The sequence below is a fragment of the Acanthopagrus latus genome, chromosome 22, assembly GCF_904848185.1.
Source record: "Acanthopagrus latus isolate v.2019 chromosome 22, fAcaLat1.1, whole genome shotgun sequence".
NCBI lineage: Eukaryota > Metazoa > Chordata > Actinopteri > Spariformes > Sparidae > Acanthopagrus > Acanthopagrus latus.
Window position 1 is genome coordinate 3,668,136 of NC_051060.1, and position 27,093 is coordinate 3,695,228.

The window sequence follows — 27,093 nt, forward strand, 5'->3', positions numbered from 1 at the left end:
AAAAAGTGTTGTCTCTCTCCAGAAGTCGTTCCTCAGAATAATCTACAGACCTTGATGAGAGCATTTTCATATGGGACTATTTTCTCTCTACCAGACTACAACCATCAACTGCATCAACACATCATTGATAATAAGGTTTTTCTTTCTTTTTTTTTCTTTCTTTCTTTCTTTCTATGGTGGCAGAATTTATCCCTCTTCACAAAATCATTTCATTTAACTGGTTCGGAAATGTGTAAAAAACACAGACCCTTTTGATTTTCCATCACATGAAAGCCACTAAAAAAATCCACCGTCAGGTGAAACATAAACCTTATAAAACATATTTTGGGGGGTTTCCTGTCTGTCTCAGCTTATTACATACAGATTAAGTTTAGTTTTAATTCATCTTTCTGTAAAACAGAACCTTCTACCCTCCCATGTCATGTATGGGGGTAAAAAGATCTCATGATAACATGTAATCCATACCTTTTACATGAGAAGATCAACACTCCCTGCGGCCCCCTCTTCTGTCCTCTTCTCTTTGTGTCTTTTCACGTCTTTATGTCTCTTCTCTTCGTTTCCTGAAATGTTCTCTTCATTATTATCCTCATATTATTTTTTTTTCCATCTGCTCTTTTAGCATTTGTTTTGTTTTGTCTTGTTTTCTGCCCCCTTTTCTCCTTTGATCATGTCTTCCTGTCTTGTCTCCTTACTACTTTTCTTGTTTCTTTTCATTTCTTCCCATATCTTCTTCCTTTTTCATCTTGTCTTTCCTTTACTATTCTCATCTTGTCTTTTCTCATCTTCTTTCATTACTGATGCAATATCTCTTTGCCCCAAATTTTGACCCCTATAGTACCTTGACACTTGTGCCCCTGCACTAAGGTCCTTGTTAGTGCAGACAATTATCTGAAGGATGAAGAGGTAAGAAGAGGTTTTGGTCATATCCTGCAAATTCAACCATAGGATGTGCCACAACTATTATTGTGTTTTCGATGGTTTTATATTGTGGGGATATAAGTCACATTAGGTGGAGTAGTGTATTAAAGTGTACATGTGCTAAATCTGACACGAATACTGTGATTTATGTGACACAGGAGGACATCTTTAAATGATTCAAAAAAAATTGTTATATGAAGCAGGAGCACAGGAGTATAGGATATAAATGTTCAAATCAAACCCTAATAGGTGAGCACCCCTCTGGGGTATGTTCAAACTGTATTAAACCAAACTGACAGTCATGTCCTGATAAACTGCAACATACATGAAGAAAGAAAGGAACTAATTTCAGCACTGGATGGAGAGGCAGCATTACATTTTGCCAATAGAGGAAGAATGGACCGGTCCACACTCCAGTCCAGTAGGTGGCTGTACTGCGTCTATAACCTAGTTTGCAAATCACTAAAACAAAACCCAATGACTTTATTATAAAGTTACAAGTTGCTAGAAATAATACTCACAGAATAATACAGAAATATTCCGACTGTAGAGAGGTACTGGTAAAAAAGTACATTTTATTATTGTAGTCTTCAGGTCTGTCTGTCAGCGTCGCGATCTCACGCAGTCGCAGACTTGACGTGATGACGTGAACACGTCCCGGTACGTACGACTGAAGCCCGCGAGAGCTCAATTCGCCGATCCAGAAGGAAACCCGTTCTCTCAGTCAGAATTGACGTTACCAGGACAGGCACACACCGTCCTCTGGCCGCTGCACGAAGCGTTCTAGCACTAGCGAACGAAATGGAGGCGTCTTTCAAAACAGTACGCCTGTCCCTGTGAGATACGGTATGTAATACTCGTCTGTGTGTGTATGGGAGCAGTGTGACAGGTAAGTTAGCTAACGTTACACAATGTTCAAAGAGTGTGTATGGCTTCAGAGAGTTCCCCCCCACTCCGCAACTCAGTTATCCCCAGGAGTCCGAGATTAATGCTGATGTTGAACACTTTTTCAATGAGCGATATCACGGTTGTGTACGGTCATTCTACAAAAACATAGCATGAAAAAAATAAAAATAAAAATCTGTTTCTAACATTTAAACTAGACCACATTATTCCATAACTCGCTGACTCTATGAATACACATACATTATATCTTAATGGCTTTTTAAAAATCTTTCATGTACATTTATTTAAGTCCAAATGTACCGTCGAATTACCACTGATGTTATCTTACTATTTTGGCACTATTTGAGGTTTGTGTAAAATGTTTTTTCTCAAACTCTTCAGCCCATGTAGTCAGAGTCACAGATGAATAATGATGCTGTGATGGTGTGAGAGTCACTCCATGGTCCATGTGTGTGACATGTTGTGAACCCCCACTGATAAGTTTGCAGAAAGATGAAGCTGCTATGTTGTTATGCTACTGGAATGCTCATCCTGCTAGTGATTGGTTTTCCTCATAGAAGGATTAAAAATAACAAGACCGAGCTGAAGTGAAAGTGAAACTTAAAGCTACACAGATAAACGTGTGTTGTGTTCCCTCTGTACTATTTTATCCATGTTAATAAGATGCCCTCCTGAATGCCAGCGTATGTGATTGGCCACCGCAACATGACGTGGGGCTGCATTCCTCTAAAATTTGAGTCAGCTAGTCCTGTTTACATTGTCTCCCCACCCAAACGTGATATATATTAGGATTACACAGAATACTGCTTAATACTGATCTATTTTTCACTAGAGAATAATGCCCTGCAGTGCATTACTGCATTTGTTTGATGACTGAAAATGATTTAATACAATATTGAAATATAAATGACAGATTTTAAAATGTTATTTTGGTTAAATTTGTTATATTTATGGGGTTATTAAAAAATAATAGTTAGATTAGTTGAAAAAATAACCGGTAGAGTAGTTGATTAAATAAACTTTGTTAGGTGGAGCCCTAGCATTAATAATCAAAACCCATCAATATTGTGACTTTTATTGGGAATAAGGCAGTCTTTGTCTTATTCCCAATAAAAGTCACAATATTCAGTCTACATCAAAATTATTTTACCCTGACCTTGCATTGACGGAAACTTTGTTGTGTTTGAACATCACAGTTGTCATGAGATCTTACCTTTCACTTTTAATCTATAGTCAATTATTATTTTCTAGTCCTGGGTGTGATAAGTCACTGATTGATTGTAAAAACACATTGTTGTTTAGCTCTAATTAAAATTACATTTTAATTATACACTATATGAATGTCATACCCTGACCATTTGTTATTATTTTCTCTTCTTCTAGGGTTCAGATCATATTATGTCACAATGATGATAAGCCCAGAACAGGAAGCCTTAATTGGCCGAGTGTTTGAAACCTATCTGACGGATCATCATCATGGGGACATTCTTCAGCTTATCGCAGATACTGATGAAGAGACTCATCGCCCTGTTGTTGTTAATGCCATGACATTGTTTGAAGCCAATATGGAGGTAATGTTAACACTTCAAAACTCAATCTACTGTATTTGATAGATATGAATAGAAGGGGGATAGTTGAGATTTGGATTTGTTTCATTAATGCCGGGTGATTTGGTTGAAAATAGAGTATAAACACACTTCCTCGCACAGCTCCCCGTGACTTTATTCACAAATTCTCCTGCAGATGGAGTAGGGCTGCCTCTTTACTTTCATCAGTTTGTTGGTCTACCGTGAGATGTAGACATATGTGCTTCAACAAAAGCTGTCTGTGCCTTGAATGAAAATATCCTAGTACCAGTAGAAGAGATTGCACATTATCACTATTCTACTTAGTGTTTGTATATTTTTAGACGGTGCCTGGATGAGGGTTAGACATTCACAGTTCAGCCACAACATTAACAACAGGAAAATAAGGAAAATAACAAAGTACTATGTTTGAAGTAGACTGGAAAAACAGTTCTTGAGATGCGTAAAGACATACAAACAAGCATACTGACACACAGAAAGAGAATCCTTGCTTTTTATTTTTGATAAAAATAGAGAATACATACTTAACATTATTGCATTTCCTTCCACTACACTTTACCTAGGATTATGAAAAATATTCTCAGGTAAATCAGAATAGCTTAGATGTGAGTGGTATTTATTTGTATAATAACATGACATCTCTTCTGTCTTCATTAGGTTGGGGACTATTTTAATGCCTATCCCAACGATGTCCTGACTATATTTGATAAAGTGCTTCAAAGAAAAGCCACAGAGTTCTTAAATAATGCCTCTCCCAAGAACTGTGGAGGACAGAGAACAAACAAGGACAGAATGAGACACACTCTTCATGCCCGCATTACAGGTGAGACATCTAACTGGGAATGATGGTCATATTATGGTCAGAGCTTTCAGTTCAAAAGGGGATTATTAGTTGGTCTGTGCTGTAGCTTCTTGCAGCTTTCCAGAAAAGATCAAACAATTAATAATTACACCTTACCTTACCTTGGGTACTGAGCAATACACCCCAGTCTTGATTTACATTTGAGTGTGTGACATGAGAATATTGCCTTGAGTACCAGACTATTCCGGCAGCTGTATTTATGTCAAAAGGGGGTGGGTAAAACCCAACATATCTGTGGCCCGTCACTTCTGTTGAAGAAATGCCTCCAGAAAATGAACGACCATACATCTCAGAGTAGATTAACGAGTGACTGACATGTTATCCATCCCTGGATTTTGTTTGGGAAAGGCTCCTGTTCGCAGTGTAATCAGCCCTGACAGCCCTAATGGGAGGTGTTTTATTTGTGTTGGGTTTTACAAACTGTAAGATTACCCACCCAGAGTTTGATTTACGCTGTTAAACAAATGTATTAATTAAATGTACTTTTAAGTTTTTATTGACTCTAATATGTGTGCCTAGGTCTTCCAGTGTGTCCAGAGCTGACCAGAGACACCATTCCGAGGTCCCGAGATGTAGGGCACTTTTTGTCTGTCACTGGTACTGTCATACGTACCAGTGTAACTAAGGTAACAGCGTGGCTCATGTTCAGTTTTCAACAATTTGCTTAAATTGGATGTTGCACCATTCTGTAGTTGATCAAACTTCATATGGAAATCAGTCATTATGTGACACTTTTTTAACATTGCCACAATCGTAACAGCAATAAAGGGCAATAGGTATGAACATCTATTTTTTTGTCATTTTCGTTTTCATTTTTTCGAAGTGAAAAATATGAAGACATGTTAGTAAAATAACATATTTTCATATTTTTCATTTTGAATGTTACTCTGAATTAGAGTTCTCAACGGGCCTGAAAATTACAACCCGACCCGACCCAGCCGAAGCAGCCCGACACACCAGCATGAATTGTCGGCCCGAACCCGGCCCGAACCTGACCCCCCGCACTCCTGCATTGTTTTACCTCATACACTTGTTATTGTAACTTTACGCAGCGGCATCAGGTCTGCATCTGCTCCTCCCCATGAAGCGGCAGCCAGACTTACTCTTCATCACATGTGAACAGTGATGATTCACAACAAACAGTACATAATTTACAACCTGCAAGAAATGTGTTTTCTAAAAAAGGAAGCCAGAGGCCCGACCCGGCTCATTTGCGTATATTTTCAGCCCAAACCCTGCCCGAACCTGCAGGTCCGGTCGGGCCGGGCTGAACCGCTGAGAACTCTACTCTGAGCCATTTCCTTCTGCGCCCCTCACAGGTTCTGGAATATGAGCGGGATTACATGTGCACAAAGTGTCGTCATGTTTTCACGGTACAGGCGGATTTTGATCAGTTCTACACCTTTGCCCAACTGGTGGCCTGTCCTAATCCTGATGGCTGTAACTCATACAAATTCAGCTGTCTGTCTGAAGGATCTGAGCCGGCTGCCTGCAAGGACTACCAGGAAATCAAGATACAAGAGCAGGTAAGGCATTTTTAACTACTGAACAAATGGATCTCTCTTATGGTTTTGTTTATTTCGACATATAAAAAACATAAATTGCGAGTTGTCTAAAATGTGGATTCCTCTTCTGGTATAAACCTTGCCGTCCCTTCCACAGGTACAGAGACTTTCAGTAGGCAGTATTCCTCGTTCTATGGTGGTGGTTCTGGAGGATGACCTCGTCGACAGTTGTAAATCTGGTAAAAACTATGGGTTGACCAATGTGATGGTACCAATACCAATTATTGATAATCAAGGAGACTGATGAAAAATATTTAGAACAGAAATATGCACACAGTGTGCAGTTAGCAAGTTTTTTTTGTTTGTTTGTTTTTTTTTTAATACATTTTTGATGTTCAAAGTGGAGCATTATGAGGGTTATAATAATGTTGAGTCCCTCCCTGGATGAGTTTACTGCAGGCAGCACTTGTGTGCTCAACACTAACGGTCAGTTAAGGCCCACCTAAAGCAGTGACCACAGGTGCACCACGAACACCATGAGCGCATGAAAAGTTGGAAGGAACAGACAAAATGTTCTGCACCAGTGGATCATAGGGTTAGCGGGTTATGTGATTTAATGCTGTTCAAATGTACACTATATATGACTATTTAGAACTTATATGCTAGTTGTGTTTTTTATTTTTAAACAGCCAAACTGGTCATCAAAAAACTGTCCAGCATAAACTCAAGGGAGAGCTTCATCTGTGCTTTGCAACACCTGCTGCTGCTGAGAAGGGCTGAGAGGTAGAGATGGTAGTCGCATTGCGGGATGAAGGGTGAAGAGATTTGTGGCTGACCTGCTGGTTTCTTTTGGTCTGCAACCACTACTAGTGCTCAGTTTGGCATTTGGGGCATTTAAGTGTGTATGCGTATGAATTTGGTAGCATCAAATTCAAGCCAAGTATCCAGTGTTTGCAACCCTGCGTTAGCTCATGGCTAACATTACATTTAACAAAAAAGAATAACTCTTATGGGCTAGTAATGTTATTTTTCAGTGTGTGAAATGGAGCATGCTTGGCATAACAGAAAGAGATTATAGTATTGTATTTTTTTTTAAATTTCAGTTTAGAGAATTTTGATGTCTTTAACTTTGGTAATACCTGCTGCCATACCTTTTGTAGCTCCAATAGCTCACTGGAGCAACTCTACCTAATGCTGCTCCTCTGTGCCTTATAAGTGACTCAAACCCTTTAGTTTTGATTGGCTATTTTTTTGTGTGACGTCTAACCAGTCCAATTTATTTTCATGTATTGTTGGTAGTGTACAAAGTCATTCTCATGTTGCAGCTTCCATTAATGTTGAACTGTATGGGGTACTCCTAGGGGATGATGTTACTGTCTATGGAGTAATGTGCCAGCGCTGGAAGCCTTTTTATGATGACACCTGCTGTGATGTGGAGCTGGTCCTCAAAGCTAACAACATTGAAGTGAACAACCAGCAGGCTGCTGCTTCCCTAGCACTTAAGGATGCTCAGAAAGAATTTGAAGACTTCTGGAGTAGCTACAAACATGATCCCATAGCTGGTATGTAATAATTTGCAAATGAAACATCTACAATGTTTTTTTAATTTCTTTTTTTAAATGCGTTTCTTTTTAAAAACATTATTCTCTCTCCTCTCATCGTAGGTAGGAACCAGATCTTATTGAGCTTGTGTCCACAGGTATTTGGCATGTATCTGATTAAACTGGCAGTGGCTATGGTGTTGGCTGGTGGGGTGCAGAGAAAAGATTCTTCTGGAATCAAGATAAGAGGTATATCTTTTGTCTGCTATGTGTCTAAATTAACCATCAGAAAAGAGGGTAATAAAACCTCATTGTTTTTACCATTTTTAAATCATTTAAGAAGGCCAGGCAAACATTTTTAAAAATTTAAATGCCTCCAAGCCAGAGAGATTACATATTTATTAAACAATATACCATCATAGTATAGGTTGGGCAGATGGAATTATTTATTTTAGGTTTAGAGGGTTTAGTCACCGCTGGTGGTAACAGGCATAGCTGAATGCCGATGCTACAGCTGGCTGAGAAAACGACGTAGGCTTGCCTGAAGTGAAGGTGAGCTATCACCACATCACTTGGTCCCTGCAGTGACATGTACTTGAATGCATTTTTAACAGCCCTGCTGCCCTCCTCTGTAGTTTTAAAATCTGTGCACTGTTCTCTCTGTCAGTTTCAGTACATTTAGGTTAACAAATAGATGCAGACAGAAACATAACCCCAAATACTTGGGATTTAGGACTAGCTTCTCTGGTGTCCTCTGGCAGACTCATATTAGTTATGATCAACTCAATTGAAATTGACAACTAGTCAAAAACAAATGAAAACCTGTGTCCATGTGCCAAAGATTTGCTGTATGTTTGTTTTTGTCATTGGAAAGGACTGGTTTCCCTTTGGATTTTAGCGAAACTGTGGTGTCTTCTCTAGGTGACTGTCATATGTTGCTGGTTGGTGACCCTGGCACAGGGAAGTCTCAGTTCCTGAAGTATGCAGCTAAAATCATGCCTCGCTCTGTTCTCACAGCTGGGATTGGATCAACAAATGCAGGTAGGCCCTGTTCACTGTTGGCTCACAGGTTAAATTAGTTTGTTTAAAGTAGCTCCTAGTAGCCATTTTCAGGAATTTGTCATCAGGACCTAGATGTCCTTGGAAAAATAATTTTACATGCTACGTATAAACACGTACAGTCATTTTTGTGTATTACTGGATAACATCAATTTGTGAACATATGATTTGTTGAAGGACTCACAGTAGCAGCGGTGAAAGATGGAGGGGATTGGCATCTGGAGGCAGGAGCCCTTGTCCTGTCAGACGGTGGTTTGTGCTGTATTGATGAATTCAACAGCATCAAGGAGCATGACCGCATCAGCATCCATGAAGCTATGGAGCAACAATCTATTAGTGTGGCTAAAGCTGGGTCAGTCATTCTTACATATCCACACACTCACAGAATTCTGTTCTAGGCAAAAAACCACCACCATGCACTATCCAGATTATTGAATCATGCAGTTTTTATAACACAGGCAGCAAAGATGTGTACATATTGGAGGGAGAATATTTGGCAGGTTAGAAATAAACTTATAAAATTATATTGTTGCACTAAAATGGTTAACTTCACAATATATTATAAATTACCCCAAGCATCTTTGTTTTTTTTTTTGTTTTTACATAACATAAACAACAAACAGTTTTCCTATTGGACAACACAAATGTTGACACCTACATATCTGTGAAAAGCCAACTGGCCAATCAAAATCAGTGAAGAGTATGGCGAAGCAACAAAATGAGTATTTGTATATATTGGAATAGTATAGTAGGGAATAATAGCAGTGCACCAAAAACCCACAGGAGAATAATAATATACAGTTAATATACAGTCGGGTTGTTATTAAGAAAATGTATATCATAGCAGTCATTCATGAAGTTTGATTCAATAATGATTTTTTTATAGGTCCTCTGAAAATGTGGCTGGGTCAAAAATATACATACAGTAATTCTAATATTTGGTTAAATGTCTCAGCCATTTTCACCTTAATTACATTCTTTTGATAGCCATCTACAAGCTTCTGGTAGTCCTCTGGCTAGATTTTGAACCACTCCTCTTTTCAGAATTGGCAAAGTTCAACTAAATTTGTTGGCTTCCTGACACAGACTTGTTTGTCCAGCACAGTCCACATGTTCTCGATGGGGTTCAAGTCAGGACTTAAGAAGGTCATTCTAAAACCTCAATTCTAGCCTGATTTAGCCATTTCTTTACCGCTTCTGATGTGTGTTTGGGATCACTGTCCTCTAGGAACACCCAGCTGCAGCAAAGAACCAATCTTCTGATCATGATGATTTTAGTATTTCCTGAAGAATTTAGAGATAATCCTCCTCCTTCATTATTCTGTTTACTTGCAGCAAAAGAGCGCCAGAGCATAATACTACCAGCACCCCGTTTGACAGTAGGTCAAATTGCTGCTCACTCTGGCCAAACCGCTTGTTTTTTGTTTCATCTAACCACAGAGTTTTCCTCCAGAAGATTCTTCTGTCTATGTGATCAGCAGCAAACTTCAGTTAAGCTTTAAGGTGCTGCGTCTGGAGCAAGAGCTTCTTTCTTGCACAGCAGCCTCTCAGCCCATGTTGATGTAAAACACACTGTCACTTGTCACACTGTCACTTGTCCTCCAGCAGCTTCTGATTCATTGCAGACTTGCTTTTGCTTGGTTGACTCTTGATCATCCTGAGCAGTTTTCTCTCAGCAGCAGGTGATAGTTTGGTGTTTTTTTTCCTGATCGTGGAAGTGACACAACTGTGCCATGCACTTTCTACTTACTAAGAGTTGTTTGTGCAGTTTATATTGGGACCTGTAACTGCTTTGAAATGGCCCCCCTTGAAGTGTTTGTGGCTGACTCAAATGGGTGTTTCAGATAAGCCCTATTAAAATTGGCCTGTAAGGGGTGCTGTTTAGCTCAGTTGGTGGATCGGGCGTACCATGCACAGAGGCTTTGTCCTGGCTGCAGCCGCTCTGGGTTCAAGTCCTGGCCTGGGGCCCTTTGCTGCATGTCAATCCCCCTCTCTCATCTGTTTCCTGTCATATCAATCTGTCCTGTCAATAAATGCCAGAAAAGTCACCAGCTGTTATCAGAATGCTACAAAGAACATTTGATTCACACAGCTTTGCGTTACCACCAAAATTGACACATTTTCAGAAGACGTGGAATAAATTTAGTGCTGAACCAAACTTCATGAATGTTTTTGTCATTCATCACAGAAACATGATCGCTGTAGAAATCATTGGGACCGAAGACTGCCATGATCCATTTTCTTAGTAGTGCATGGAAACCTTTGACCGTGACTGTGTGGTGGATAATAATCAGTGTGTGTATGTGCTTTACACATCAGGCACACTGAGTTTTTAAAATAGACCTGTACATAAACTTAATGTACACACCATATTCTTGTTGGTAAGCGAGGAAAACATGGACTTCTTGTCAAAATCTACCTTCTCTCTCCTCCCTTCAGGATTGTGTGTAAGCTGAACACTCGAACTACCATCCTGGCAGCCACCAACCCTAAAGGACAGTACAATCCTAATGAGCCACTGTCTGTGAATGTAGCTTTGGCCAGCCCTTTGCTGAGTCGCTTTGACCTTGTTCTAATTCTGATGGACACCAGAAATGCAGAGTGGGACCGCATCATCTCCTCTTTCATCCTTGAGAACAGAGGTAGAAGTTGTCCTTTTGAATTTGCAAATGAGAGGCTAATGAATATATCAATTTATATGAATTTTGTCTGATCATATACCCCTTACCTGAAGACCATTTATGATGAAAGTGGTGAAATGTCAGTGCTGTTTTTTGCTCTCAGAACTGTCTGGTGACTCTTCCAGCCTGTGGTCCATGGAGAAAATGAAAGCGTACATTACTGTGATCAAAGGGTTGCAGCCGCAGGTGTCTGAGGAGGCCAATAGCATCTTGACACGTTACTACCAGCTGCAGAGACAGAGTGATGGCCGCAACAATGCCCGCACCACCATTCGCATGTTGGAAAGTCTGAGCAGACTGTCTGAAGGTGAGGATGGAATTTTGACCTAACCTGAATTAAACCAATATTAATGGATCACTGTTGTGCCACTAATTGGTGGTAAATCAAACCCTCCAGTGTAATACGTACTAGATAAAAATACAGGAATTTTCATCAGATGACCTTGTGGAAGATTAACCTGCACTGATCTTACCTCTTTTTGTTGTACTGAGCTGTGTGGCACCACATAAATGGTCAAAGAAATTAGTTGTGTTACTTCTCGTTGTGGCAACAGATGCAAGGCACTGTCAACACAGAACACGTGTTTGGTCAATATCATCCTAATTCCAGTTAGCTGACGTTGCTTTTCTTTTTGGCACGAAGTCTTTGCTTTCAGCAATTTTCTCGTTCGTTGCTCATTTTTCAGTGTTGTTACCAGCGACTCACTCCATGTGCAGGGGTGTGGTCTGCTTTGGCACACTGAATAAGAACTAATGATCGATGGATCGCTGCGCATGCGGAGTCTGCATGCACAGCATCTGTCAGGTACCCTTGAAATTAGATGAGTTCATTTGCCTTCTACATGGAAGGCTCTGCCATGTGACTATTGCACACATGTACATAGCGATGACAATGCTCAAACTCTATATCGTGCAGCTCTAATACGTACTGTATGTATACAAAATTAATGATCTACTTCAATTTTGTTATAATCAACATTGTATGAATAAACAGATTCAGAATTAGCAGCAGATGCAGCAATCGCATGCAGTTTCTTTAGGAAATGCAACTGTATAAATTACTATTGATTATTGACTGATTAATATTATTAGGGGGACTTACTGCAGGAGAAACACTGGTTATGTAAAGGTACCTCACTGTGCCTATGTCACACTGATGATAAATGACTGCTAAGGCCCAGAAGTGCATGCGAAATACATATGATTCAGATGTTATTTACCTAATTCACCTTATAACATATGAATACATTAACCCTGATCATAAACATGTAATGCTGTGGACTGCATATTTGCCACAGTATAACAATCAGGAGTCCACATATTTTTATATAATATAATATAATATAATATGATATAATATTAATGGCCCCTTTGAATGTAATTAACTAGCCATCTAGCCATCAAACCTATATACACAAGTACAAGTGAACATCTCTGTAATTTAAAGCTAGGGTGAATAATTTGTGGATTTACATATTCTGAATTGATATCTAGACTTTGATTTGACCACTCCATGATATAAACACTGTTATTAGGAAGCCATTCCTGTGTAATTTTTACTTATGCCATCTTCTTCCAAGTGACAGTTTTTGTGCAGACTGATTTAATCAACTAGCAAACACTGATTTTTTCCCAATACAAAACTACAAATAAATCTAATTATGTGAGGCTGAAACTAGTAGAACTGTAAACCTCACACTGAATTTTTTTCAACCCTATAGCCCATGCCAGGCTCATGTACAGAGAGACTGTGACCATAGAGGATGCTGTCATGGCTGTCTCTGTCATGGAGTGCTCCATGCAGGTAAGGAAAAACACACTTTATAATATATGTTGAACAATTTTGAGACAGATTCCTAAAACATGCACAGTAATGTTGTCAAATTACCTGACTCAGTATTTGCTTTTGTTTTGATGTCAAATTGTTTGAGTCAGTGTTTCAGTCTTTTCCTGCAGGATGCAGAACTTCAACAGCCAAAACACCATTAAAATTTAAGAACAGTAGTGGATAAAGTTCAACATGGAAAAAGGTTTCTTAAAATCTTTTCCATCCAAGAGGGAAAACACCACATCTTATTTGATCTGCTTAAGTATCTCATACAGCTATAATTTTAAACATAGGGACATAATCTATGCGACAAGCAACACAGTCGAAAGTAAAATGGTCCACTGTGTGAATGCATAAATTAACAGGCTTATAATTTCAATGTTTGAGTTACTCTGACTGAAATGATATGTATGAATTCCATTAAATTGAATTGATGTGTTTTTTAGCTGTATTCATATGGTGTGATAACAATTGTAGTCGTATTTTGAAAGCTGCAAGCCCACACAGTGTCCAATAGATTTATAAAGACAAATAAAACACAAATATAACTAGAATGGAACTCAGAGCACATACCTCCACCAAGACCTCATAGTCCTCTGTAGTTTAGTCAAGCCTAATCATACATGTAGTATTGATTTCAAGGCATAAACAGTAATCATTAAAGATGAGTCCACCTCCTCCTGCACCCTTTACCCATGATGTACCCTTCCTTGACTAGATCAAATGCATTATTTCCAGTAGTTGACACTGATCATTTTCTGTTGTGTGCCACATGCGTGAAAGGGCAACTCTGGACAAAGTCCGGACCAGATTCCCTAGAAATGTATCATGTGAGAAAAAGGCTTACGATGTTCTTCTCTTTTAGGGTGGTGCTCTGCTTGGAAATGTGAATGCATTATTCACCTCATTCCCTGCTGACCCTGGTGAGCAATATCAGACTCAGTGTCAGGTACTGCTTGAAGGACTGAACCTGCCACTGCTTCTACATAAGGAGATGGACAGACTGGGCAGGTGAGTAACTGACGGGCATTTCCATTTGTGGAGTGACGTGACAGTCATACAATGAAAATGTCTGAATATCATATGGAGAAAACATACGTTAATGGGTGAGATATTAACTGTTCTGATCCACTAAGTGGCGGTAATGTGCCAAAAAGCTGTTTTCCAACAAAAGTATTTTTTGGCCCGCAGTGTATCAAGTCACCTTGTAATTTTACGGCTTGGCCACTGCAAAAATTGTCTTCAAAGCCTGGTGCTCGTCCTGGGGACTTGATTGGGCAACGACGATTGTCGATGTTGTTGTGTAATGTGGAAACCCATCAACATGCTAACATGCTATGTCAGACAGCATCGGTATCAATCACTGGAGCGAGGCAACAAACTTGTGTTTTTAAGTAGACTGTAGATCTGAAAGCAGACAATGCCAAAGACCCGAGTAATTTGCATGAACATAACATTAATATTTATTAATTAATATTTATCAGCCCTGCATAAAAAATATGACCTGTGTGAGAGTGCACTGCCAAGCAAGGTGGAGTAGCTTTTAGTTTCTCCACCTGTAGAACAAGCTTCCTGAATACCTGAGGTCTTTTTAACTGACTTAATTTCATCAGGGTTTAAAACATCACTGTGGCCTCGCAAAAAGTTTGACATACAGTTTCTTTTTAATCTGTAAATATTTTTGGCTTGTTTTTTAATCTTTTTTTTTAAAGGTAATTTATTTAATCTTCAACTATCTTTTCCCATTGAACTCGACCTGTACCGAAGTACGCACTGAACCATGACCACAGGTCACTGACAGAAGAGCGTGGAGTGAGGCGTTATTATGGATTATGGATGAGAACAAAACACTCATACTGTTGCACTGGTTGACATGTTCTTTTACTAGGATGGACATGGCCATTGTTTATTTGCTTAATTTTGCAGTTGTATTTTGTTTTTTAATACTACTTGTGTACAGGAGCAACGTATTTGATGTGTTAGAAGTAGTTTTTTGGATGACAATGTAGAGTTCCCTTGCACATAACTATAAATAGTTGAGGGTTGTTAAGCTTTAAAAGTCACAACACAGGACTTCATCTGCATTTTCTTTGTTCACTAGGCTAAAAAGCAACACCTCAGAGGCCTCCCCACCAACTGGTACTTACCAACATCAACTCAGAAACACTGACTCTATCAACAGAACACACCATGAGGAAAATATCAGTAACTGCAGGGGTGATGGCCTGGACTGGTTCCACTCAATAACTCCATCACTGTTGCAAGATGGAATGGCCTCACCAATAGTAACATCAACTCAGCAAAACCTAATTAGAGAACCAAACACCAGCTGGTCAGAGTCTGCAGGAAGCAAACAGTCACACTGTGAATGTGAGAATGACATTCTAAGAAACACTGACTTAACCTTAAACTCTGATCCAAAAAGAACTGAAACAACATCAGTTATCTCTGCTTCAGATGAAGAAAACCAAAAACACGAGAGAAATCAAAACATTGAAGAAAAAGGCTTCAAAACCAAAGAGGAGTTGAAGCAATCGGAGTGTCAAAAAGATGATAAACATCCAGTGTCATCGGGGTATGTGTTTCAGAAAGTCGCTAAAAATCTAAGAGACAGAAGGCTCAGGGAGCTGGAGCTAAAGCACCAGCATCATGAGAAAGAGGGAGGCGGAGGAGGAGAGAGCAGTGTTTCTGGAGATGGTGCAAGTAAAAATTTGATTAATGTTTTGGAAATGACTTCAGGATCACTAGGTAAGAACAGCCCTTCAAATAACCCTGCTACGGATAACATGTCCTCCAGTAAAGAAAGTGTATTTGCGAAGGACGATGAGGGTGACCAGGCTGGGACTCAAAACATTAGTGCTGTGCTAAGGGAAAAGATAGCAGCTGAAACAGGTAAAGATTTGTGTGCAAAGTTGTCAGGCTTCAAATTCAAACCAAAAAGGATGAGACCTTCAGTCTGCAACCACACCCTTAATACCAGCTCAGAGATCAGCGCGGAGTTCCAAACTGAATGTAACCAACATAGCAGAGATTTTAGCACCCACAAAGAAAGCAGCGGAAGTAGACTGGAACCAGTTAGTCACATTGAGTCAGCCAGCCCACATACAGACACGGAGAAGAATAAAAGGCAGAAAAGACAGAACCAGGACCGAATTCTTTCGGAAAGTGGAAGAAGGGAACAACAGGTGAGCTGTGTCAGTGGCAACAGTAGATCTGAAGCCAGTATTTGTATCATATCAGAAGGGTTAGATGAGGATGTTTTCTCCTCTGGAAAGGACAGAACAGCACAAAGAAAACCTGCAGGTAGCATGAAGGAGGGAGTCAATGCAGAACATCTGCATCAACAACAAAGAGCCACAGTGGACACTGGTGATGAGACTAAAGTGATTGGCTTTTCTTGTATCCCACCTTTTAAACCAATCAGTGATCCTGCATCGTCCAAATCGGGGCCCACCAAGTCCACAGTGGCCTCCTCAACCCTGGCTCAACTCTCAAGATTCTCATTCACCAGCTCTACTCATCCCACCACCGCTCAAATGAAAGAAGGAAAAAATCTTCCTCTTGGAGAGGAAAAAAGTTCACTTAAAGTAGAAGATGCTTTCTGCAAGAAAACTCAAGATTTCTCCAAACACGGTCCCCTAGGAAAGAAGATCAGAACTGTAGTAATGAACACAGAGCTACCACATGGACAGAAACAACCAGGGGCAGAATCACCAGCAAAAACAATGTCCAAGTGCCAGGAAAAGCAGATGGGGCCTACCCCTTCGACATGTTTTAACAGTGTTGATGATCGACCTGTTGACCACCTAAACACTGTCAATCTGAAGAAAAGAAAGTGCTTTGAGCTGGGCCCTCCAAATTGTGTTAGTGGTTCCAAGCGACCGTTCTCAGGACTGCCTCTGTTTGGCTCTGTTGAGTTAAGTAATGATGTTCTTGACACTGACTGGGACCAAGAAGTTTCAAAGACAGACAGAATCTGAAATCATAAGTAACTGTCACAGTGTACGTGGATGCAGATGAAACCACAGTTAAGCAGTTTTTTCTCTGGAGCACAGCAGTTTCATTCTTTGTCTGATGTATGATTTTGGCCTGAGAAAATGTCAAATCATCCCTGAGGTAATGATTTTCTGCTTCCTTTTATGCCTAATAAGGTGGTGGATTTTGTCTACAGCAGCTACAGCTCATCGAAGTTACTGAGCTGAATGGTGTAACACATATAATTTCATAATTTTTACACCATACCTGATCTGGATGCCTGTTATCTTTGGTGGGATGTTCTCAGTAATGATGGTGTACGCTCACACAATGTCTCCATGAGATCACTGTTTCTGCTATGCACATCTTGTCTTCCTCATGCTGAACAAATACGAATTAAATACGAATAAATAAAGTTGATGGATGTTTTTTTGAATAGGGCACCATCCATGTCGCTGAGTAACCAATACTACAGGATTCTTCACATCTTCACCCACCGCCATTATATAGTATGACTGTATAATGTTTGATAAATAAAGCTGGCTTTGTTTTCTTTGTTTTCAAATCCTGGCTCTGGTTTTATTTATTATTCCACAATGTTGGCGATGAGAGGAGAACAGAACAGTTTTTTGGGCCAATTCAATCTACAATATTTTAAAATGTATTGTAAGTATTGACTGGTGAAAGGTCGAGGGTCATTAGCCAGGACTTGGTAGGCAGCCAAAGAAATATCAAGGAGACCGTTCTTATCTGTCACCAGAAAGAGATCCTCACCCTTCATGGATAACTAGCTGCTGTAACCTGGCTGAAAGTTGCGTGATGGCAGCTGAGCAAACTCTGGGGTTGAGAGGTCAGAGGGTGCACCTTTGGGTGATGTAACATTGTCACACATCCTGATCCCAACATCAAGAATAAACTTCAGTATAAATGAACAATCAGAATGTAAAGCTGAGAATGCAAAACAAAGGTGCTTAAACTGCACATATGAACAAGTGAAATCAAGCTTCATTTCACAATCATGTGGTCATGCTGGCATGACGTAAAAAAAAAAAAAAAAACAACATTACACACTCTGATAGTCCTTGCACCACATTGTAAACAATGTTATCTCATATGGTATTGTTATTGTTTTTTAGATTAATGTAGTCAGATCTTTGCCCAGTTATTTAATTATTTACATCAGTACACCTTCACCCTGAAATATTGCAATAAAAAACAAAGCAAAGATTATAAAAGCAGCCATGAATTGAAGAAATATAAAATCCATTATTACAGCTATACTATATGATACAAATAACACAACATTATAACAATGAATCAAGCTAATTTCAAATGAAATAATCAACACTGCTAAAACTGAATACATTATTGTGTAACTGTAAGTGGACGTCTGTCTCTATACATTACGTCAGCTGACATATTCCATATACTGTGAACTTTTACACATCCCATAATGAAGAGATTTGCACTAAACTGTGTAGCGTTGTGAATTAAAATCATACATACTTGCCATAGTATTTGTTATAGTATTTCCTTATATTTTGATTGCAATTTTTGTGTTCTATATGTACATTTACATTTAGGGCATTTAGCAGACGTTGTATGTGATATTGCAATAATTAGCCTTCATTCATTATGCACCAGACACCAACACAAATTCCTTCCTCTTAGAAAAAGGAGTGGCGCTTTGGTGTCAACTGTTGCACCAATATTTGTATAAATCTTTTTAACTCTGTAATAAATGTCGAACCATGAGAAGCTGTTTGTGTTGACAATAACTTAAATGGAACATTCCAACCAACCTGCTGGAAAGGGTTTTGTGCCAGCTTTACTCAAATAATGGTGACAGTGATTCCTTACACAGACCTGTGTTTGTTCCACCGATAGAGCTCAGAATTTAGTATGGGTGTATACCTTCGAAAGTTTTATTTACATATTGTGTAAGAAAATAATGCAACAGTGCAGATGAGGAATGGTGAGTTTATGAGTAAAAACATACACAGTAGGAATTATTTCAGTCTTTACAATTTTACCAACTTGGAATAATACATTTGCATTAAAGTAAAAGAAACACAGCAGTGACAAAAAAGGGTTTGAACTAATTGTTGAGAAAGGGTGAAGTACTGTCCCCAGTACAGCTAAAGCAGGTGATTACAAATTGCTCCTTTAATGTAACAATTAATACCACTGTTCGGAACAACAATTCATTTATTTTCATTTACTCTATTTACTTAGCGGAGATCTTCCCACAAAGAAAGAGGAAAGGGAGAGAGAGCACTCTGTGCTGGACCCCTCTGCCCCCAGCAGTAATCAGCATCTCTGAGAGCACAGCAGAGCAGTGTCACCCTTTGTCTTAGCCTCTGTCCTCAGTAATGTATGAAGTTGTTTTGCTGATCCACCTTGGCATGGGTCGCAGATTAGCTCTACATGGAGTAGTAAGAGTTGGCTTTCATAATGGGCTGGGTGGGTGTGGGTATTAAAAACCCTGACCTGTGCACACGGTAGGGTGAAGCATTCTGAAGTCTAGAAAGATAGATGGATGGATGGATGGATGGAGTACCCTGAAGTTATGTCTAGCCGAATATCTCGGTTTGCAGTCGTTCGTCAAGGTGTTGAGCCACTGTTCCTCCTTTTCTTCTCCCTCATCCTGGAGATCATCAGGTGGAACATCTCCATGATGTTGAGGATCACAGAGAAGATGGCCATCGTCAGCATGAAGATGATGAAGATGGATTTCTCAGTGGGTCGACTGATGAAGCAGTTCACTGGCGTCCGACAGGGGTAGGTGTCAAATGTAATCACGGTAGGCATAAGTATGAAGCCATAAAGGTAGTACTGGCCTACAATGAACCCAACTTCAAGCAGGATCTTGGACAGCAGCTGCAGCATGTAGCTGAACAGCAGGATGCCCTTGAGCTGCACTTTGCCATGTTCGTCTGAATACTTTGGAGCTTTAATCATCCCATTTTTACCAAGTTTCTGCTCCAAGCGTCCCCTCAGCTTGTTCTCTCGGCGAATCACCAGCATGACATGGCCCAGGTAGATGAGCGTGGGTGTAGAGACAAAGAGGATCTGGAGGACCCAGAGGCGTGTGTGAGAGATAGGGAAAGATCGATCGTAGCAGGCCAGCTTGCAGCCGGGGCTTTCTGTATTACATTTCATGTTCGTCTGCTCATCTCCCCATATTTTATCTACGCCAGCAGCCAGGATGAAGATCCTGAAGAGGAAAAGAACGCTCATCCAGACCTTCCCCACCACGGTGGAGTGTGACTGTACCTTGTCCAACAATGCAGACAGAAAGGACCACTCCCCCATGATGCCAGACTACAAGAGAAAAGACAGCAATAGTGAATATACTGTGGACAAGCTACATGTCAGATTTCATTTAATCTGTCCCCATTTAACATGTTCTTTATGAACAAGTAGATTTACGTAACCTCATTTTTCAATTTAATTCATAAACTTCATTTGTCCCCGGGGGGGTAGTTGTACACGGACACAAACACATCAGCACGTAAAGTGCACAGTCAGCATGTGAAGTACATAAGACAGCATGTTAGTTACACAAACATAAACAAAGTCAGATATAATAAAAATAGCCTAAATAAACTAAATAAGAAATGTAAAGCATTTATATGAGGTACAAAGTAGCATTGAGGTAGGCTGGGTTGTGCATTTAGGGGCAGCAGCAAGTTATTGCAAATGTGCGATGTGAAAAATGCAACAGAGAAGCAATCTACATAATCACTGTGATGCAACATTGATATTCCATCAGGAACGAGGTTGCACATGTTTTGGATCAGTTGCTTTGATGAATGGGAATACAAAAGAATAAAATAAATGACGATAAAAAAGCTAATACACACATGCATACTCGTGCAGATATGCTTCATATGACATAATGAAGAGTGAAGCTAACAAACACAATGATTTACTTTCACCAATGCTAATATTGCTGTAGCCTCCAGTCCAGTATTATTACATTGTATAATATAGTCTAAATGTAACATGTGATTAGATTCACGCTGTCTCAACACCTAACACCATTTGAGATGTGCTGTAGCATGTCATAAACATTTTGCTATCCTAGACTGATCAAACATTCCTGAGACCTGTGAAATAAAATGGTTGAATAGAATTCAGCGTCATGGTTTTCAGATTTTAAGTCACCAATAATAACAAATGTATTTGTATAACATTAATTCTTTGTACTGTGAGAACTGTTCCTACCTCGGTAATGACCTCTTCCTTCTTAAGTCAGCCCTCGCACTGTAACTTCGGTTCTTTCACATCCCTCTTAAAATGTAGGCTGACATTGCGTTATAACCTCTGACTGACACATTCACACTCCCAAACCACATGACTCTCTGTCACTAATGAGTGTTGCAATACCTTGTCTTTTTCTCCAGTAAAAGTGTAGTACAGTCATAATATATATACATATCTTTCATCTATACAAATATGGAGTGCATTCAGAAAGTATTCAGACCCCTCCACCCTTTTCACATATTCTTATGTTGAATCAATATGTTAAAATCATTTAAATATATGTTTGCCCTCATCAACACTCAATACACCATAATGACAAAGCAGAAGCAGAATAATTTTCTTTTTAATCTCTTAAAAAGGAAAAACTAGACCATCGCATTGATATCAGTATTCAGACCCGGTGCTATGACACTTGAAATTCAACTCAGGTGCCTCCCATTTCTCTTGATCATGCTTGAGATGTTTTCTCCACCTTGACTGGAGTCCACTTGTGGTAAATTCAATTGACTGGATGTGATTTGGAAAGGCACACGCCTGTCTATATGAGGTCTCAGAGGTGACATTGCATATCAGAGCAAAAGCCAAGCCATCAGGTCAAAGGTACTGCATGCAGAGTTTAGAGAAAGAATTGCGTCAAGGCACAGATCTGGGGAAGGCTACAAAAAAACTCTGCTGTATTGAAGGTCACCAAGAGCGCAGCATGATTCTAAAATGGAAGAAGTTTGGAGCAACCAGGACTCTTCCTAGCGCTGGCCGCCCAGCCAAACTGAGCAATCGGGGGAGAAGGGCCTTGTTAAGAGAGGTGACCAATGTTATGATATACAATGTTATCCCAGATTGGGATAAAAACACTAACCCTAAATTGATTACGGTGAATTTCCATTATTGGGATAATCGTCAGTTACTGTGATGGTGAATATCATGAGTGGGTGTCTTGAAAAAGCCATCTGGCTTTGTAACAAACGGTGCCGTTATGATTTCCTGATTTATGTCTGATTGCCACAAGAGGAGCCCACATCTTCCCAGTCCCGGTATCAAAAATCTTTAATCAGTCACCATGGATGAAGTTTTGGGTGGCACGTCGTACCCCCCACAGGAAAATGAGAATTGCAGTAGATATGACTGATGGACTATGAATACAGAACAACAGGGAGATGAGGTGCAAACCATTTATTTATCCATAATTTATCCTTTGGAATCATAAGGTCAATTACACCATCTACACATCCACGGAGGCTCTACCTTGAAGTCTTCAGGATTCACAGGATCTGCTGCAAAGGAACTGCTGCCAGCAAACACAGGATACCCCAAGAGCTGTTGCGTCAAAGCCTCAGCGGAGCGATAACATGACTTCTCATATTGTTCTCATATTTAGTTTTACAGCTACAACCATAACAAGAGTTTCATATTAAGTAAGATAAACAGTATAGTGTTATAGCAAGGAAAAGTTTGTTGTCATTACAACGTGAAACATTTATGAAAATAAGCTATCATGTGCGTATATAGTCGCTGTGTGTCTGTGGAATGCATATAGACATTTTGAGTTAAATAAACACTTTTTTGTATTTTTAAATGTGCTCAGTCATGAAGTGACCTCTCAGCTCCAGTCAGGGACTGACATCTGATTCAATGGAATATGCATTTGACCTCAAAAAAACCCCCTTCCCATAAAAAATCCACCCTGTCTGCAATTTGCCGCCATGACATTGTGCTACGTGCTTTAATTACATCCCTGTTGTCCCAGCTACGTGTTGCAATCGCATATCTTCCCCTTTCGACTGATAATCATTTCTGCTGATTTCTAATGACATTTGCCATCAACAGGGCGTTTCTATGGGATGAATACACAGATACATTGTGGGTGTAATGCGTGACACACCTGGGAGGATATGTTTGTCACTGTGAAGGGTTGTCAGGAAAAATATTTTGTCAAAGTTTGTCGGCGCTTACTTTACAGGAAGAGGGTGTGCAGAAACGTTTTCATCAGACTCAGCAAAATCGGGACATATGCAACTGAGTCAAACGAGAAGTGTACGTGTCTGAGTCAGGAAGACCAAACCCACACAGGCCTCAACACTATTTAAGTATCATTCTGATCAGGGCATCATGTCCTCTGCAACCCGCGTCCTGGCTCTTCTGTGATGGGCTCACGGCAAAGAATTTCTCATTACTGAACTTGACAGGCGAGTACATTTTATGTATCTGCAACCTTGAATTCAAACTCTTGTTCATGAACGTGATGTCACAGGAGGAAGTTCAGGGTTTTTTCGATGGACAATTCAATTGAATGCTCATTGCTAACGCCACAACATATTTAGTAACTTGTTTCTAAGTCAGGTGTGTTTGTGCATTTATAAAGCCATTGCTATGAGACGTCTGGGTGCGTCTGTATCAGCGTGATATTTGGGCTGAAGCAGAGATAAAACAAAACAGCTTTAGTATTTCTCCTGCTTATAAACTTAAGGGTCAAACTTATTTATCCAGTTCCTTCATGCTTAAACTTTCACTTGTTTTTAAGAGAGCTCGTCAGCAGGTGTTACCGGTACAGCGAGTGAGTTAGTTTAAAGGCTTCGATTCAGACTCAAATGCCAGTTGCATTGCTTTTCTGGCTCGGCCTTTCACACTCAATTAGTTCATCTAATTTTCAGCTGTATATGTTCTATGCAGACACAAAATATTTCATTCTCCTTTCCTTTAGTAAGGTCTCATATTATGGGGTGTTTGTATTGGATTTTAGATATACTGAGGTTGTGCCACCATCCAGTGCTAAAACTTTGAAGACTATAGTAATAATCTGTGCATTTATCTACAATTTGACCGGAACCATAATTGCTTCGGAAAAAAAACATCAGTGCCAGCACATCTAACTCGGCTCGAATTCAGACAAAAGAAGAAGAAAATAAGTAAGAAGTATGGACAATTTTTACTTAACTTTATTAAACTTATTTAAACTTGTTTCTATGCCAGAACATTTTTTTTTTATTAACATGGGTAACACTTGACAAGGTTCATAAAACATTTATCAAGCAAGTGCGAAAACATCAGTTGCAAATGGCCATCCAAAAGTTTGTTCATAAACTATACACTATTTATTAACCATTTACAAATCATTATTAACAGGAGTTAGGATTAGTATAGGAATCGCAGACACTGTGGTAATTAATCGTGTACTACTCTCAAGTGCAGTTTTGACATCTGTGTGTTTCTCCTCCACTTTAGACATTAGCTGACAGCCATGGGAGACTGGTCTTACTTAACCTCACTTCTAGACAAGGTCCAGTCTCATTCCACTGTGGTGGGGAAGATCTGGATGAGCGTCCTCTTCCTGTTCAGGATCTTTGTCCTGGGTGCGGCTGCAGACAAAGTCTGGGGAGACGAAGTGTCAGAGTTCAAATGTGACACCCAGGAACCAGGGTGTGAACATGCCTGCTACAACTGGATGTTTCCAATATCCTACATTCATTACTGGGTCTTTCAGATCACCTTTGTGTCCACACCCACCTTGTTCTATTTGGGCCATGCCATCCACATCATCCACAAAGAGAAGAGGATGATGGAGCAGCTACAAGAAAGAACTGATGGGATTGTAAAGAAGAAGCCCAAGTATACAGATGACAGAGGAAAGGTGAAGATCAAAGGCATCCTCTTTTGCACTTACATGACCCAGCTGGTCTTCAAGATCCTTCTGGAGGTGGGATTCTGTGTGGGCCAATACTACATCTTTGGCTCTGTGTTCATGGTCAGCTACTTCCATTGTACTATGTTACCTTGTGCGCATACCAGCGGTGCACAGTGTTACATTTCTCGTCCCAGAGAGAAGACAATCTTCATCGTGTTCATGCTCGTTGTTTCTGGGGTTTCGGTGCTGCTCAACATCATAGAGATGATATACCTGCTCTGCAACAGGAGCAGGGCCAACAGGAAACAGCGACTGGCTCAGCAGCACATGCTCAGTTCACAGCCGCGCCCATCCAACCCAGCTTGGCAGGCCACGAGCAACCAGTATGGAGGTTTCCCACTGATGCCTCTGACTGCTCAGGGTCTGGTCGACTTCTGCAGCGATGACAAACACATGGACTCGATCAGTAAAGAGAAAGACACTTGACTGAGTTACACATGTCAGTTTTGGAAGTTTGCTTGTTTCTTATTTTGACTTAATTACTCTTAAAACAGTTGAAGCTGGATTGTGTGAGGTCCTTGATTTGTTAATTATCAAACATTTCTGTGCTGTAGAATATCAATAATTCTCATTAAACAATAAGCATTCTGTGTTTTCCTTTTTAATGCTCAATTGCATGAATGTGAAAAAAAAATACTCAAGATACAGCTGATTGTTAAACACCAAGTACATGTGTTTCCAGTGATGGACTATGGGTATTCAATCTATCATCATATAATGTCATATTAAGTGTTGCATTGACAATATGAGTTACATCTTGCCGCAATGAATGTAGGGCTAAATATTTTCCAAACCATTCATCAACTACTCATCGCGCTGTGAAAGCCAACCCCTTCTGCCAAACCATGCCAAATATTTACAACAAGAATAAAACTAAAAGCTGTAAAAATGAGTATGGTAAAACTATGATCCATAATAATAATAATAATAATAATAATAATAATAATGACAGTGATGACGGCAGAAGTCAAGCAGCACTGCAGCAACAGGACCAACCGCCATCCATGGGAACCTGCCACACGAGAGAGCACTCCAGGGAAAAGGCCAAGACAGTGCCACGCATTAATGACACAGATGGAGAGGAAGAGAGAGGAGCTCAGTGCATCATGGGAAGTCACCCAGCATAGCTAAGAACCCGTGCAGGCCCCAACTATAGGCTGCATCATAAAGTAAAGTTTCCAGCCTACTCTACTCTACAGTGCTGCCTGCAGCTTTCATCTGAAATGAAATCACTTCCAGAATAGGATTTCTTAGCCAGTATCAAACTCTCACACTAAACCTCACGCTTCTATCACACTGAAACACCATCCATAAAATCTGACAACAGTAATTGACAGAATCAAAGTATATTTAATTTATGATTGCATCGCACTGTCTTATTCTACCAGTAAATTGATTAATTGACAGAACGTAAATGATTTGTGTTAAAGCTGCTGCCTCATATAGCAGCAAATTCACTCACTGGCTTGCCTTCCTAAAATTGTGTGTGTGTGTGTGCACATGCGTATGTGTGTGTTAGGGCGGTCACTTTTGTTCTTATTCCCCTTAATAAATCATATGCCTTGTTAAATCCTAAAACATGTAAAGCCCTGTTTCATACCATGTAACAGTCCAACATGTACAGCATGACCCCTGTGTCATGCCCCTGCAGCCTGCACTGCAATCTGTCTATCACTAGGTGGTGCTGTGCACTTGGATGGGCAGTACAAGAGACCCAACATAAATGTTCAATATGAACCGGTTTTGATTTGACTGTAGGAGTTTTGCTCTGGGAGCGTGTTTAAACCATTTTACTTTGAAAAAAGCCATTACAGAGATGGTTAGGCCCTTTAAGTCTTCATAACCACACTTGGCTTTTCTACTTTAAACCAAAGCAAAGGATAATTAGAAGAGGAGGCATGATGGAATGAAGCATTAAAAGCACATTATAATTACACTGTGAGTGCATTGTGAAGACAAACAGCCTATTGTTGTCAGACTAATACTTCAAAACAACAACAGACATGTCTAATCTTAACAGGTAAATGTCTCTTATGCAGCCCTTAGAGGAGCACTGTCTAGTTTAGGTGAAGAACTGTTAATGGGAAGAAAAAGATTTTCATTGGCTGATTTTTTTCCTACCTGAACAGACAACACACATAATAATACTCTCTTTGTTTGCATGACTGAATAAACAAACTGACCTTAAAGGACAACACAATTTATACTGTTTTACTGTTTTTGTATGCGGCGGACCCTGCCACCTCTCTAGCTTCAAACAGTGTTCTTGTGTTCAGTGTTCTGT

The 27,093-nt window shown here is 39.9% G+C and overlaps 3 protein-coding genes across 5 annotated transcripts; 2 read left to right on the forward strand and 1 right to left on the reverse strand.

Annotated features, from left to right (window-relative positions):
- Nucleotides 1–1,563: 1,563 nt before the first annotated feature.
- Nucleotides 1,564–17,276, forward strand: mcm9 (minichromosome maintenance 9 homologous recombination repair factor). Of its 3 annotated transcripts, XM_037086698.1 has the most exons (15): nt 1,567–1,764; nt 3,208–3,395; nt 4,068–4,233; nt 4,792–4,898; nt 5,592–5,798; nt 5,935–6,016; nt 7,139–7,339; nt 7,442–7,567; nt 8,240–8,359; nt 8,555–8,729; nt 10,817–11,019; nt 11,162–11,365; nt 12,780–12,862; nt 13,752–13,897; nt 14,988–17,276. In XM_037086698.1, the coding sequence occupies exons 2-15, from the start codon at nt 3,231–3,233 to the stop codon at nt 16,864–16,866; spliced, it is 3,864 nt and encodes a 1,287-aa protein (XP_036942593.1). In that variant the 5' UTR covers nt 1,567–1,764; nt 3,208–3,230; the 3' UTR covers nt 16,867–17,276. The 3 variants fall into 3 exon arrangements, 2 of the variants coding, with proteins under 2 accessions (XP_036942593.1, XP_036942594.1); XM_037086699.1 differs by lacking the exon at nt 7,442–7,567; XR_005072557.1 differs by lacking the exons at nt 8,555–8,729; nt 10,817–11,019; nt 11,162–11,365; ... (1 more) ...; nt 13,752–13,897; nt 14,988–17,276 and having other exon boundaries at nt 1,564–1,764; nt 7,477–7,567.
- A 1,545-nt stretch (nt 17,277–18,821) lies between these two features.
- Nucleotides 18,822–21,176, reverse strand: LOC119012671 (gap junction Cx32.2 protein-like). Its single transcript, XM_037086700.1, has 2 exons — nt 21,092–21,176; nt 18,822–20,185 (listed from the first exon to the last, which is right to left on the reverse strand). The coding sequence occupies exon 2, from the start codon at nt 20,174–20,176 to the stop codon at nt 19,466–19,468; it is 711 nt and encodes a 236-aa protein (XP_036942595.1). The 5' UTR covers nt 20,177–20,185; nt 21,092–21,176; the 3' UTR covers nt 18,822–19,465.
- A 1,782-nt stretch (nt 21,177–22,958) lies between these two features.
- LOC119011976 (gap junction Cx32.2 protein-like) lies at nt 22,959–25,397 on the forward strand. Its single transcript, XM_037085411.1, has 2 exons — nt 22,959–23,313; nt 24,350–25,397. Exon 2 carries the CDS (start codon nt 24,366–24,368, stop codon nt 25,233–25,235), a length of 870 nt encoding a protein of 289 aa, XP_036941306.1. The 5' UTR covers nt 22,959–23,313; nt 24,350–24,365; the 3' UTR covers nt 25,236–25,397.
- The last annotated feature ends 1,696 nt before the right edge of the window (nt 25,398–27,093 follow it).